General features: G+C 40.0%; 1 protein-coding gene across 12 annotated transcripts in view; it reads left to right on the top strand.

Moving 5' to 3' along the window:
* The window catches only part of arhgap32 (Rho GTPase activating protein 32), a 312,512-nt gene extending 298,367 nt beyond the window's left edge, over positions 1-14,145 (top strand). For all 12 annotated transcript variants that reach the window (XM_012967128.2, XM_018095929.2, XM_004916168.4 and 9 more), the window contains 8 exons: positions 434-541; positions 2,021-2,166; positions 3,450-3,651; positions 5,851-6,005; positions 6,111-6,182; positions 7,952-8,926; positions 10,234-10,679; positions 11,512-14,145. In XM_012967128.2, the coding sequence (XP_012822582.2) occupies positions 434-541; positions 2,021-2,166; positions 3,450-3,651; positions 5,851-6,005; positions 6,111-6,182; positions 7,952-8,926; positions 10,234-10,679; positions 11,512-13,773 (4,366 nt within the window). In that variant the 3' untranslated portion in view covers positions 13,774-14,145. The remainder of the gene's footprint in view (positions 1-433; positions 542-2,020; positions 2,167-3,449; positions 3,652-5,850; positions 6,006-6,110; positions 6,183-7,951; positions 8,927-10,233; positions 10,680-11,511) is intronic.
* Positions 14,146-16,251: the final 2,106 nt, after the last annotated feature.

Below are 16,251 nucleotides of genomic sequence, written 5' to 3'. Positions count from 1 at the left end.
TTTGAATTATTCTTAGACTTGCTTTATTGCTAATGCCCTTCACTCTGACGTGACTTTTCCCACTGATCCCCATTACTGTGGGAGCAGCTCACAATGAAAAGTTTTAAATATTACAGTTACCAGGATAAAGAAATGTTATTATGAACAGCTTATCTGGACTGAATCAGGGTAGTGACTATAGGTCAGATTTGCACAGGTCTACAGCATGGGGCAGCTTAATACATAACTTGCCCACATTCTAATAAATATGTTTCTAATAATTCAGTAGGAATGAATAGAACATGGTTAAGTTTGTATGTGTTACGCTCTAAACTCACATTTAGATAAGTCTGCCACTATGTGTTTGTGTGCTATGACAATATCTATGGCTTGTGCTGTTTCCCACTTATGTTGAACCTTAAATCATAACTTTTTATTTTTTTTATTTAAATAGAACACTGGAGTTCCTTATGCGCCACTTATCAAGACTTGCGACATACTGCTCTATCACCAATATGCACACTAAAAATTTGGCAATTGTCTGGGCCCCTAACCTGCTCCGGTATGGTACCAAAGATCCTGGTATACTGTAGAGAGAAAGATAGGAGGATATACTGTACATCTGGTCTTTTTTTGTTTGTTTCTTTTTTTAAAGTGACATTGTTTTAAGTTATATAATATAAGAATAATAATAATACTGAAATATTCAGTTTTTTTTATTGAAGTATTTAATCCTGGCACATTAATATTTTTTCGAGACACGCTTTATAGTAATAACAGTTTTATATCTTGGGGTAAGTATGAGCCATCTTTCTCAAAATCATTCCTGAACAGTTTTCAAATGCATACCCTAAGCCAGCGCTGTCCAACTGGTGGACCACGACCCCCCTCTGTGTGGCCCCCCACCTTTCTGGCTGCTTTGATGGCTTACCTTTGTGTAAGCTTTAAATGGTATCATTACTGGCTCAGGCTGTAATCACCCATATTGTTCAACTGTTCACACATCAGACAGACTGTAGGAGCAGTAGAAACTCTGCACACTATAAAAAGAACATATACTGATGTGGTACTGCAATTAGAAAGTTTTTTAATACATAGTTATTGTGCAGACTGTAGGAGCAGTGCCAGCATTGTGTCACTGTATGCTGCCTGTGTGTGCCATACTCTGCCTGCCCTATGCTGCCTATGTGTGCCATACACACAGGCAGCATAGGGCAGGCAAAGTATGGCACACAGGCAGGGTAGGGCAGGTAGAGTATGGCACACACAAGCAGGGTAGGGCAGGCAGAGTATGGCACACACAGGCAGCATAGGGCTGGCAGAGCATGGCACACACAGGCAGCATAGGCCAGACAGAGTATGGCGCACACAGCCAGCATAGGGCAGGCACAGTATGGCACACACAGGCAGGGTAGGGAAGGCAGAGTATGGCACACACAGGTAGCATAAGGCAGGCAGAGTATATCACACAGACAGCATAGGGCAGGCAAAGTATGGCACACAGAGGCAGGGTAGGGAAGGCAGAGTATGGCAGGTTTTTGCTGTACTACCACCACTAATATGGGTATGGTCATGTGATAGCATGGGTGTGGTTTCAAGTGGGTGTGGTTTTAAAAGGGGGAGTGGTCAAAACTGGCTTCCATTATCGGCCCTCCACCATGTAGACCGGAAAAATTCCGGCCCTCGGTACCACAGAAGTCGGAAAGCACTGCCCTAAGTTGATTTTTTTCTTTAAAAGGTATCGCTACAAAATTTTCAAGCACACATCATATTTCTGCTTTTTCAGTTTTTTTTCTCTAACACAAAATAATGTCAGGTTAAAAAACTAATGTTAAGCATTGTTGCTTTAGAATTAAAAATTTCACAGAATAAAATTTTAGTGTAGGAATTGTTATTCTGCAAAATGTCTCAATTATTAGCTTTCCTCCAAATATACATACTGGGCATGTGGAATAGTGATTATGGCAGATCAACAGCTCAGTGAATTAAGAAACTAAGCTAAAACTCGCTATTTTCTAATTTGATTTATTTTTACTCCTAGGTCAAAACAGATTGAGTCTGCATGTTTTAGCGGTACAGCAGCTTTCATGGAAGTGCGCATACAGTCTGTGGTAGTTGAATTTATTCTAAACCATGTGGAGGTTCTCTTTAGTCCTAAACTTAGTTCTGTGATAAGGGATGGTGCTGGTAAGTGCTTGTTTAATATTAATATAGTTAAACATGTATTTAGGCTTGTTAAAGTATTTTTATTGTTCTCATGGGGCTTCACTGTAACCATTTGTTTGGTCTACAAATTTGACTTTAGATATCAATATGGTTACTGAAATGGCTCTTTATGGAAACTTCAGATTTTAGGATCAGTTATATCTAATCTTAGACTTAAATTGCCTATTTGTCTTCATAATGGCGGAAACAATAGATTGTAGTGCATAACATACATCACATACAATGTTAAAAAGATTTTGTATTTTTGTTAGATGTATTGTTTGCATTTAAATTCTAGATCAATATGTATTAGAAGTTTCGATTACACAAGACATTTGGTTGGCTGCAGGTATAGGCATATATAAACCTGTATGTGCAGTTCTTTAAATATCTGTTTCATAATAGGGCCTTACTCTTATTTGTCTATATGCCAGTCAGAGACTCGGCCTTGGCAGTAAAGAAATGTGGTATAGGGTTCTGTATTTTGATTTTGTCAAACTATTTAATCCTAGATAACTTTAAAAACTGATTGTGTTTTGAGGAGTTAGCTGACACAATTATAATATAATAATGAAATTGTAATAAATTACAAGGTATATAATTTCCATTGAAAGTATATTTTGTAAAACAAATATATATTTTTAAATATACTCATCCTTTAGTTACAGTTTTATTTTTTAGAGATACTTCATTTAATAGGATCCAGGTTGGTGCCTTAAACATGAAATAACTTGCAGTTTTGCATGAGTTTACAGTAGTTAAAAGTTGTTAAACAACCCCGCCCTTGACAGACAGAAATACAATATAAATTACCTATAGTTTAAGGTTAGCCTTAGCCTACAGGAAAAGCAGGTTTACGTCAGCATTGTAAACACTGCACTATTCATATCATGTCAGCTTATAGTAATGCTTAGAAAATGGCAGGTTCCATTTCTGTGTCCTTCCTCTACTACTTGATGCTATTGTTACATAGCCAGGCAGTTTCTCATTTCTAATGAGAACAATATTTGCCTTCCCTGATACTTAAGCATTAGCCTCTAGGGTTTTGGTAATATCCTAGTTTGCACCATGCTTGCAAGATGTTTGTTATTTGAGTGAATTAATCATTGTAAGAAGGATATGTTTCTTCCGAAAGTTATATGCCACCTAATAATCTGACTGCCATGTTCACCATACTACATTCTATTGAATATTTTTCACTTTATACTTTTTGTATAAAGAAATATGTTGAGTATGCTGTCACAAATCTGTTTTTCTTCTTTTAGGTCACACTTCTTTGTCTCGGCCCAAGTCACTGTTGGTGTCATCTCCATCTACAAAACTACTAAGCCTAGAGGAGGCTCAAGCAAGGACACAGGCCCAAATCAATTCCCCTGTTGTGGCTGACAGCAAGTACATTGAGGTGGGAGAGGGACCAGCTGCTTTGCAGGGCAGATTCCACACTGTAATTGACTTCCCTTCTGAAAGGTAATTATGTCTGTTTTCTGGGTGCTAGATTCAACATTTCTGTGACTGATTTTCATTTTTAAATAAAACAGTGTATGATAGACATATGCATCTTAATTTAAGACATTTTCGTAGAGGAGAAATGTTTGTATATTTTGGATGTAGGGACACTGTACTTGCAGAATTTAGTATATATTCTCCTATTAACTTGAAACAGTAAGATATTTCTTGGTGCCTCTCTACCTAACACAATTTTTCACCACAGCCTGACTCTCTAGGGCTTGCTCCCAGGTTTATAGTGTTGGCAGTTTGGAACAGGATCAACCTTCAAAGTTATTAAAATAGTGCAGGGCTCCCTGTTTACATTGCTTGCTTTAAACATATTGATGGTTCTGAGCATTCTGGGTTCTATGTCTGTGTCAAATGTATGAAAAGTATTCTGGCGTTTAGTAGCCATGACAAGTAGTTGCCACTAAGTAGCTCTTTGTGTCTTCACCCTTTAGGTGGCACATGAGGGAGTTTAGTCACCCGCGACAAATCTCCCTTCTTGCGGGCGACTAAACTCCCCGATATGACGATCTCGCCGCCGCATATGCCATCCCACCGTTGATTTACATTTTCGCCGATGGGATGTCATATCTGGGAGTTTAGTTGCCCGCAACAAGGGAGATTTGTCTCGGGCGACTAAACTGCCTCGTGTGCCAAAGCCATTATAAGTCACCCTAATTGCCTGTTTTGTCTGTGGGAGGGACAAACCCCCCCCCCCCCCACTGAGGTCATTATATCATTTAGTTGCCTTGGTATTTAAGTAGCCAATGCATAGGGAGCAACATATCTAAGCAGGCATGCTTACGATTGGCAAACACAGATGCCAGAAGTGAACTGTCTGTTTATACTTTCATAAATGTGGCCCTTAGGACAAGGGCTCACTAAGTAGATTTACCGCTTTCCTCTGCAGAAGCTTTTTTAGAGACACGGAAGAAAGAGGATACGCTTTTATGCGCACGCCCTTGTAGCTCCATTGACAGGCCCAGTGTGGAGCACAAATCGGCACAAAAATGCACGCATTTTCACACCAATTCGCTCTTTGTAGCTTCACACAGGCCAACACCAGGCCTGTCAATAGAGCTACGAGGGTGTGAGCACAAGAGTAGATCCGTTTTTCTCTGTGTCTGTATAAAATGACGGCTGAGGAAAACAGCAAATCTGCTTAGTGTGCCCTTGCCTTTAGAAGAAATCCATGTTTTCCCATTTTTTTGGCATTGCAAAGTACTTATTTGAAAGTTGAGCTCTTTTCACTTAACTCAACACCACTTCCTTTATGAACAAAGCAATTAGTTCAGAGCTTCCTATGTCAGCCTGCAGATAAGTGCAGGCTGACATTACGCCCGTACACAAACTCATGCATCTATTGGCGTATATCGGCTGCATGTGCCTGCACCCAGGCGAATTCAGTGCATCCGGGTGCAGGCACAACGAGAAGATTTTGTAAGCGTATGAGCGTATTGTCAGCTTGAGCTTATCCGCAGGCTGACAATATGCCCTGTGTGCCTTTGCCCTATTTACCTTTTAACAAACATACAATCAGCAGCCTTTGAGCAGCTCATTAGGGGATTCTCAGTAGACTAGTAATTAGTTTTATTCGCTCCTTTGAATTTAAGTGGTATCAGGTAGGTACTTAAGTGAAACTGGCTTCATATTCTTGTTTAGTGTCAGAAATTACAGAAACCATAGATATTTCTTAGACAAAACAATAGCCAAAAAAAATGTAATCACAAGGCATATTTATTATGCTCATGTGTATACTGTCACTGTAAGGCAACAGTTTGTCCAAAGAAGGGATCTCAATGTCTTGAAAGCATGCAGTTCATTTTACCACGTCTGGAAATCTTAAACTTTTGTCTGCATCCACACATTTTTTTGGACAGTTTGTTGGACGAGTTTTTATAAAAACTTTTTCATTAAGGTCCATCATGAGTATGGTACCTTACCTTTATACAAACAAAGGATAATGCTTGATCCACCAAGTATCACTTTATTCATTTCTAAATTTTCCTTCCTTCATTCTTTGCTTTCTTTCATTTACTTCCTTTTTAATCCTTTCTTTTCTTCCTTTCATCCTTTTCTTTTTCTTCCTTCCTTCAGTCCTTTCTTTTCTTCATAAATAAATGGTGTTTTATAAACTTTTTTTGTTAGTTAATCCCCCTCTGTTTCTCTTAGGAAAAGACCGCCAACCAAAATGAAAAAATCTCCTGTTGGAAGCTGGCGTTCTTTTTTTAGCATAGGCAAATCATCATCTTCAGCCTCCATGTCTAAGCGGAAACTTCAGCGTAATCCAAGTGAGCCTTTGGAAATGAAATCCATGGCATTTGCAGGTATTTTGCAGCAGGATAGCAGAATTAAAGTTTACATCTAAGTGGCAGCATTTAGTTAGTTTCTGATTATTGGCACTGGTTTGATATCTATTGTTTTCTCCTCAGGTGGAAGAGATAGCAGCACCATGCGCTCAGCTAAAAGCGAGGAGTCTCTCAGTTCCTTGCATGCAGCAGATGGTATGTATTTATGGTGTTCTTCATTTTTTTTGTAAGAGAAGAAATTTATTGCACAGAACAAAAATAGTAAACTAGGCGTTTGCTTCAAGTCATCGTCCTAGCACCATTTTAAAAGACAATGATAAAATGCATGTGAAAATGTAATTTAACATCTAATGTGTTTGATTTGGGCTTCCCTTAATACTTGGTATTCTCTTGTATTCTCTTGTTTAGTCTAAAAGCTTAAGAAACCATTTAAATTAGATGCAGTAATTATTTAACAAAATATACATGATACATATAAATAACACCCAAATAAATGGAGAAATGTGCAATCTGACAAATTGCACAGAACCTATTGTTATTAATTTAAAAGGTTGACGTATTTGTTGCTTCTCCTTCTCAGTTACCTCTGTAGGTACTTAGAAGTATCTTTCTAACTATAGAATTCATCATGCTTGGCTGGCAAGTGTTGGTGCGTGAGGTCACACACCTTGTGACGATGATCCCAGAGGTGTGTTACTCCCACGCTTATCAGCCAAGTGAGACTGATTCTGAAACTTACATAATTTTGACAAGGCACCACTGTTCTGTAATGTGAATCCAAGCAAGGAAATAAGATCTCCAGTATTGCTGGAAGTGTACATTTTTTGTGTAGTCACAGAACATATGAATATACACATGCCCTGTATACCTCATATGTTTATTTACGAGGCTTATGTGTCAACAGTGAAAGGTTGTACTTACACAATTCGATGAAAAAAGACATGAGAATAAGATTAATTAAGATTTTTTTTTTTTGATTGCACAACTATGATCTTCAGTCTTTGATAAATCAGTCCCTCAGTGTTTTTGTATTGCATATACAATATGCAATATGCATCTTATTTTCTGCTCATTCACTGCACATGTTCTGTGTTGCTGTCAGTTAATGAGCTTAGGGACCAACTCACAATATACTGTATATATAGAATGTAAATGTTTTCCCCCCACCAGAGCTGTTGGTTTTCACAGCCCACTTTCCATTTGAGAGAAATAGTGCTGTCATGGACAGCAGCACAACCAGTCAGGCTTATGACTGAAGCCTCCTTTAGTCTTGACGCCCTGTTGTGCACACCCATAATGGGGTGTTTGCACAGTATTGTTTACCTCCATCTGAGTACAGGCTGTGTCAGTTTGCAGCTTTAGTAGGCTAAACATGTAAGGAAAGGTGACCTTTAAAGGAGAAGGAAAGCCTAAGTCACTTGGGGGTGCCAAAATGTTAGGCACCCCCAAGTGACTTAAATCGCTTACCCTGTAGGAGTGCTTCCTTCTTCTGCGTTGGCGCACTGCGCATTAGAGTGAAAAGCCGAAATTTTACAACAAAGTCGGCTTTTCACTCTAATGCGCATGTGCTGGCCCAGGGATTTTGCCGGCAGAAGAAAGAGGAAGAAGGAAGCCCTCGCTCAAGGTACCCCTGGCTGGTGCGGTTTTCACCCCCAAGTGACTTAGCCTTTCCTTCTCCTTAAATATACAGCAGGAAGCATTGCATTTTTATTATATTTTTAATTTTTTTAACAGATTCAAAATATGCTGTAAAATGACAATATAATATATTTCCCCCACATGTTACTAATGTTTGATCAACAAAGCAGCATATGCATTTTTTATATTAAACTAGAAAAATTTCAGGTAACGCAAAAATATATATATAGTTTCTTTGTAGATATACATCGGTTTATGTAGATGGTTACAGTTCTTTAAATAAGCATTATATATGTTAATTCACACTAACATTTTTCAACTACCAGGAGAGTCGAAGCTATTTCGTCCACGTCGTCCTCGTTCCAGCAGCGATGCTCTGTCTGCTTCATATAATGGGGACCTTCTGGATAGCTGCAACCGTTGCAACTCCTATGATAATCTGCCCCGAGACCAAGACAGTGATGGAGATGAGGGTTTGATTCATGTGCCTGCTATGCTGTCAGGTCGCTCTCCTGAGGATGAAGAACTCAGCCCACCAGACATTGGTATGGCCAGTTTGGACTTTGACCCAATGTCTTTTCAGTGCAGCCCTCCCCAGCTAGAATCTGAAGGACCAGACATTTTTTTTCAGCTTGACATTTGTGCTAGCAATGGCAAGGATAAGGTGCAAAGTGATGCACAAAACCTAGGCGGTGTCTCCAGCTCCGAACCTCACTCTCCTTTCCAAGAGAAAGTCGTTAGTCCATTTCTATCGCCTGACCGCAGTTCTAGTACAGATAAAGTATCCAAAACTACATCATTTGCAGAAAAAGTTGTGCAGGCCTTGTCACCTAAAGTGGGGCGCAAAGCAGTTCGATCTCCTCCATTAACCATCTCAGAGCCTGTCACCATCTCTCTCCCTAGTCGGGTATCGGAAATGATTGGAAGTATGCAAGGCAATACTGCTGCTTCCCAGTCTTTAATTTGGTACAGAGAAAACAGTTTAAATTCTAGAGAAACTGAAATGAATTATGTTTGTAAATCGGTGGATGCCAACCTTCCATCCTTATTGCCAGCAACAGATCCATGGTCTACAGTTACTCCTGTAATTACTCAATGGAACCCAGATGGATTACAGAGAGAAGACAAAGCAGGACCATTTACTCATGGCTTTCCCCAGCCAAATAGTGACTTGGAACAAGTAGAAAACTTCAACCTGGAACTTAGCACAACAAATGTTGCTGCAGCATATCAGAAAGAAGATACAGAATTGTCGAGAGCAAATCAGAACAAATCCCACTCTTCTGTTTCTCCCCCTCAAGGTAAGTGCATATTAATTTACCAGCTGGAGTGACTGTAAAATAAACAAATAAACAAATATTAATAAATATAAATAAACACATTTTAAAATACTATAGCCATGTATAGAGAAACAAAGCTTTATTTGTAGTTTTGAACCTTTCTACACATGCTGAAAACAAGTAATTATATGGGCAGAAATGTACAAAAACTATTTACAAGAAACTCTACAAAAGGTGGGATTTACACAGCCTATAGTTTGGATATTACTAATGAAGTGCACCAAAAGACATAAAGCAACCTAAAATAAGAAAAAAGGCTGATAAGTATTAGTATAATATCAAAGATGCCTTTAGGCATCAACTCCATGGAATAAGGTCATCATTTAACTATGTTATAGATTATACCATTACTAGGACTGATTTTGTTTCTTTTAATGGGGTGGAAATGTGTTATGTTGTGATGACAAAGCAAAAAAAAACAAACAAACAAACAAATCCTGTGTGAAATCACACACAAGAATGGGATCCTCCTGGTACTGTACACATTGTTTAGGATTATTGTGCATTTTCGGGCGAAAATTCACCCTGTTCATGTATGTGCAGTGACAGACACAACTGATTCATAACTGCTGCAGCATAGGTAGAGCAAGTTGAATGTTTTCTCCACGTTGTGCAACATTTTGAGTTTTGAAAGTTGCAGCCGTGGTCTGGGTTAATGTTAAGGAGCAGCTCATTATAAAATACCCTTAGGCTACAGTTACACCAGGCTGATTCTTGGCCTGCACACACACAGGCCGAGAATATGTGTGTAGCCATGAGTGTTGAGGTAAAAAATATTTCTCGTTCAGCACCCCGTTCCCCTTCCTTTTCCTATGCTCCTAGTCACGATATGTGAAGCAGGACATTTGACCCAATTAATAAGAATGAGCATGGGTGCATGCTCACTGGCTTCTCCTTAGTAGGGATGTGCACCGGAAGGGAAGCACAAAAGTACTTAATTTTTATTTCAACTGTTTCTCTGGGAGCTTCCACCTAACCCTGCTAGCTGCCAACCTACTGAAGAAAAAAACCTAAAGGATATTGTTATTTCATTATCATGCATTCTGAGCCATATGTATCATTAGTAGGTGGACAGTATTGCAGATATATAATGGAGCAGTAATTACAGTTTGTTGTTTTAAAACCACACCACAAAGGAGTACCCCTTAGCAGAATAAAACAATAATTATACAAATATAATATGGGATGTTGCATATAAAGCAAATTAAGTCTTAACTATATCTCCTTGTTTTTTTTTTTTGTTTTTTTTTGTTTTTTTTTATATATAGGAGCTTCTGCTTCAGAATCTCCACAGGAGCTAGCCCCTGTCAGTAGTGTTTCTATCATTCCACCTCCACCTCCTCCAAAGAATCCTGCACGCATGCTGGCATTAGCACTGGCTGAATCTGCTCAACAGGCATCTGCTAATAAAAGACCTCTTTATATGCAGTTCATGGATCTACCCCCCCATCCTCCTCCACCATCAGTACTAGAGGACAAACCACTTCTTGAGTTATCTCCAAAAATGTCTCCAGAGCACCTTGTATCTGGTCCTGCAACACCAGCGACCAGTCCTCCAGTCATATCCAATAAAACATCTCCAGCTACTCCACCAAGCACAACTTCATCATTTTCTATCACAACAATTCATCACAGTCCTGTGAAAAACCATAGTCCTCTGGCAGGACAGATGCCTACAGCAGTCACTCCTGGACTCAGTCCTTCATCAAACCAGGTATTCAACATTCACACTTCAGGGTTCTGTTTCGCAGATCCAGAGTTTTGCTTTATTTCGTATTTTCCAATTCAGTACATCCATAATGTATGCTTAATATATGTTAAAGAAACTTAGATATAGGAATTATGTTTAATTTAAATTCTCCAGTGATATACACAATGAAATAGTAGCAATCATTGCTTAGATCAAATTACATTTTTAAGGTAGGTGCAGTACTACTTATAGTGCAGTTACTGAATAAAAATCATAATTCTTGCAAAAATTCAACATAAATGTGTATTTTAAGAGGCAATTCTCCGTATTTTCTACGGCAGGTTATTTCTGGCATTTAGTAGCTATGAAAAAGTAGCTACTACTGGTAGCTCAGTGTGTCTTCACCCTTAGGGCTGTGAAACACGGGGAGATTAGTCCCGCCGGGACAAATCTCCATTGTCGCGGGCAGCTAATCTCCCTGCAATACCATCCCACCGGCTAGACTGTAAATCGCCGGTGGGATGGCATACGTGGCGGCGCGATTTGTCAAAGTTGCCTTGAGAGGAAACTTCAGCGGCTTCAGCAAATCTGTAACTGGAGAAGTCCCAAGCTGGACTGGCACACGGGAAGATTAGTCGCCCGCGACAAAACTCCCTGTTCGCGGGCAACTAATCTCCCCGAGTTGCCATCACCTACCATCCCACCGGCGACTTACATTTTACAGATTTCAATGCAGGATTCTGCTGGAGAAGCTAATTTAAAAAAAAACAAAGCATTTTCCCATGACAGTATTACTTTAAGCAAACCAGCTTTTCTTACCTGTTTTTGATATGAAAATTTTTCTTTTATATTCTAGGTTCCTGTATCCTTTCTATCTGATGAAATGCTACCTTCTGAAACAAATAAAATGAATTCTGTCATACTGAGTGAAGCATTTACAACAGGAATTCCTGTTACTCCACCATCTGAAAAACCCAAGGAAATTTCTAGACCACCACATCTTCACCAGCGTTCTGAATCCTTTCCTTCACATCCTGCATATAGCAATGCAAAGCCCACTCCACCAGTTAGAACAATGGATAGTCGACTGGCAACTGCCATGCATTCCAACTTCAATGATGCCATCACTGCTAATAACTACCACTCCTTCCTGAACACCATGATGCTTCCTTCTTCTCTAGAGGATGTGCTACCCAGACACAACTATTCTCATTCTTCTCATCTCAAGACAGAAAATATAGATGAACAGGGAGTTAATTACAGACAACCTTATTTATCCAACACCAAGCAAGAGGACCCAGCTGATGTGGGAGATTTATACAGACAGCAATATATTTCTACTGGAAAGTCTGAGAATGCTGAGATAGGAAACACTTACCGGCACCCATATCCTTCCAATACTGAGCCAGAAAGTCTAAAGGAGCCACTAGATCCTTTTCTGCATCACAAGTCAGCAGTTGCTCCAAAGACATATAGAGCAGAAACACTTCTACCACATATGCCTCCTCAAGTTTATGGTTCAAGATGTGATACTCCATCCTCAACATTTTATGGCACCTACATAAATCAGGCCAAACACCCCCGCACCAGGAACAGACCTGATTATATGTCCTCTATGAGCCCAGGTCTCCGTAGCTACTCAGAAGACACATCTTCCTACCCTACTATTCGAAGGGTACAATCTCTGCATGTGCCTATGCAACCTCCGCCACCTCCTATCCGCACTGTTCCAATTTCAAGAACAGAGGTTCCCCCAGATGATGATCCAGCATACTGCCCAAGACCAGTTTATCAATACAAACAATGCCCCCAATTTAACTCTCAGTCAGATTACCATGTTACCCAGCTGCAGCCTTACTTTGAAAATGGACGAGTTCATTATCGCTACAGTCCCTATTCAGGGGGCCCAAGTTATTTTTCAGCAGATAGCAATTTCTATGATATGGACCCCTACAGCACCTTACGTCTGCGACAACTTCCTCTCTACCCAAGCCGGGACTTTGCTTCTTACACCACAAGATTGCAGCCCAAAAACACATATCGGTCACAAGGATTGCCCCCATATCCCAGAGGAACTCTACGGGAACACAATTTTATCAGTAGAGATGTTCCTCCTGCACTACCACCTGAACATCCACGACCTCTTCACATTTCTTGGGACATGGAAGACATGGACAGATACAGACTGCAATCCCTGCGACGAGAGAACAGGGCACGTCAGAGAGCTAAAGGACCAGTAATGTCTCAGTATGATAATGTTACACCAACCTTAGTGGAGGATGTAGCAGGCTTAGATGTCATACATCTCCGAAGCCGTTCTGATCCTGGTAAGACTCCTGGTCTTTTAAGTGTGGCTGAGAACAAAGACGTCCGTTACCCAGGAAGGGCAGAAGGTGATGAGCATACAACATATCCACCTCCTGTTTTTGGAAATGGCCATCAAGATAAGCCATCTCTTCCTCAAAAGCAAAGTGGATCAAGCCGGGTTCGAATGCAACATGAAATATCTACTGAGCAGCGGACTCAACCTTCTCAAGATACTTTGCATAGGCAACCCACAGAGGGACGAAATGGTCCTCCAATTCCTCCTGTGGACTACAGCTCTAAAGGAATGCCAAATCCCCCAGACCCTGCATCATATCATTCCTCTGCAAACAAATATAACTTGACACAACAGGAACCCATGCGACTTATTCACAAAGAGCTTCGGCTCCCTGAGGATATTGAGCATTCACATACCAGGCCAGCTGACAACCAACACCGTGACTGTTACAGGGAGGAGCCAGCTCAGTTTCCCCTTACTGCACCTCCTCCTAAACCAGAGAGGAGCCATAGCCTTCGAGGTCATAATCCAGATGTTTTAGAAAGAGACCCTAGTATCTTCTACCCCTACCAAACGCTTCAAGCCAAGAGACACAGCACAATTAATGCAGTGTCACAATATGATAATCTAGCTGATTACCATTCTATACCCCATCATCGAACCACTAACCAGTCTACTCCAAATGCCTTTAACCTCCCACATGGACGGACCTATGCTACTGCCCTGGGCCAGGGTGCCTTTCTAGCTGCTGAACTCGGCTTGCAAAGGCCTGAGACAAAAATCCATGTGGAGTGAGGTGCTGCCAGCAGCATGGAAGTAGCTTTTACAGGGGTTTAGCAATGGGAGGGTTAGATGTGGAGAGGACTTCATTCTTTTTAGGCAGACCCCTGCTGGACAGTGGACTGTTTTATTTTTTCAAAAGACAAAAAAAAATTAATAAAAAGCGTAAAGGAAACCAAAACTTAGATGAAATACAAAATAACGACACACAGCATACATCTAGCAATATACAAAAACAATGATACACATGCACCCACTACAATGTTAGGACTGTTTTTATGTTGTAATCCGTGATGTCATTATCCTGTACCATTTGTCAACCTTGGAGTCCTTCCTGAGTGTGAGCAGGAAGGCAAAGAGGAATAAAGGACTCCTATTTAATCCTTATTTGCTTTCTTGTATATATATATATATATATATATATATATATATATATACCAAAACAAAAATTACTGTATAAAAGGGTAAAACAAATTATTTTTTGTTTCCTTCTTTTTCAGTGCTAGTTATTGGTGAATGATAGAGTATCATTTATTTACAACAGTAACACCGATTACTTGTGTATATGGCAAGCAAGCACTGTCTAATACCCAACAACTAATTTATTAAGGGTTGTTTAATGCAGCTGTTTCTCCTGCGTCCCCCTGTGGTTTATTTTTAATGCATTCCACAGCAGAGGTTAATGCAGCCTGTTCGTTTTCATTTTGTACTGACACATGAGAGAGCCGAATGCAGGTGAAATGAATTGGGTTGCATTCCACCTTTGTTCATTGCTTCCCTGCAGCATGGAATGTATGAAAGATCCACCACAAGGAACCACATGAAGAAACCCTCTAACATAGCACAGGTGCAGTTGTTCACCTTAACCAGTAATTCATTCTGATCAGTCTACTAACAGGAAATGAAACAAAGATCGGATCTATTTCTGTGGGCAACTGCAATGGTGCAGTGTAACAACCTATTTTAGTAAATCAACCCCCATCATTATAGTCTAGATACTTAAGGGAAAAATGTGAGTTTAGACCAGGGATTATTTGGGGATACCAAATAAGGGCTGTGATTGGCTATTGGTTGCTCCATGTGGACTGCTGGCCTGCAGGAGTCTCTGACTATGTCTCTGTGCTTCCAAAATTTGCTTCCAAGTCTGAAATTTAAAAATGTGCACCTATTTTGAGGTCCCTGGGAACAACATTAAAGAGGTTAGTGAGCAGCATGTCGTTGGGGATCACTGGTTTAGAGCTTAATACATAAAAACTCATTTGTTCTCAACTGTTCTATTGCTGTGAGATTTTTAGAAGCATATTTATCAAATTGTGAACTCTAACTTTCTATATAAATAAATAGAATGTGGGTGAATTTTTATGTATTAAACTCTAAACTGACATTTTGTTAAATCTGACCTGAAGGTGTCTAAACACATTTAGATTCTTTAATCCCTAACGACCAATTTCAGTGCAATCCGTCAATTTAGCATAAAGTTAGTGGGCACCGAATGATCGCACATCTAGAGATTTTTCATCCATCAGTCAGAAAAGCGATCGGGTTGCAGAACCAAACAGGCAGTTTTCCTAGCTTCACACCCATTTTTAGCTTGAAATGGTCATTTTCTTGATCAACAAATCATACTTTTAAATGATCGTTTCAGGATAAGCTCGCTTTTGCGATAATTAAAAGATCTTTTACAAATCTAATGTGTATGGCCAGATGTCTGTTTATATCTCCCACAAATGACACGTTGACTAAGAGTGGCAATTGCTCGAAAAAGCCTTTGGATCCATTTTTTGAACAATTAATTAGAATTAGAATTAATTAGAATTTGAGTGTTTTAGCATACAAAATTCTCAGTAAAGGTGTTTCCAGGTCTTTTGTACCATGTGCACCATGTGTCCTTGCCTTTAGGTTGAAGACACATGGAGCTACTTAGTAACAGCTACTTGTCACAGCTACTAAGGGCTCTGGCACACGGGGAGATTAGCCGCGACAAATCTCCTGTGTCTCAGGCGACTAATCTCCCCGAAATGCCATCCCACCGGCGAAAATGTAAATCGCCGGTGGGATGACATACGCGGCAGCGCGATGTTTCCTCTCGAGGCAACTTGTATGGCAATCTGGGGAGATTAGTCACCCGCGAACAGGGAGTTTTGTCGCGGGCGACTAATCTCCCCATGTGCCAGAGCCCTAAAAGTCAAAAATACCTCTGCTAAAATACACACAGAGACAATTATCAGTAAATGATAAGCATTGTCTATTTTAGTAGCCGTGACAAGTAGCTGCTACTTGTAGCTCTGTGTGTCTTCACCCTTAGGAATAGCAGATCACAGGCACAGCATGGGTGTCGCACCCATTAATACATTGACATCTTAGGGTGAAAACACTTGTTCCAACCCCAATCAAATTTTTACTCCTAATCTTGTACATCAATAAATGCAAATGTTCCATCTTTTATTTTACTATGACACAAAGGGTTTTATTAATACTTGTACATCAAAATGA

Source organism: Xenopus tropicalis, chromosome 7 (genome assembly GCF_000004195.4).
Source record: "Xenopus tropicalis strain Nigerian chromosome 7, UCB_Xtro_10.0, whole genome shotgun sequence".
Lineage (NCBI taxonomy): Eukaryota > Metazoa > Chordata > Amphibia > Anura > Pipidae > Xenopus > Xenopus tropicalis.
This window is presented reverse-complemented; position numbering and strand designations above follow the sequence as displayed.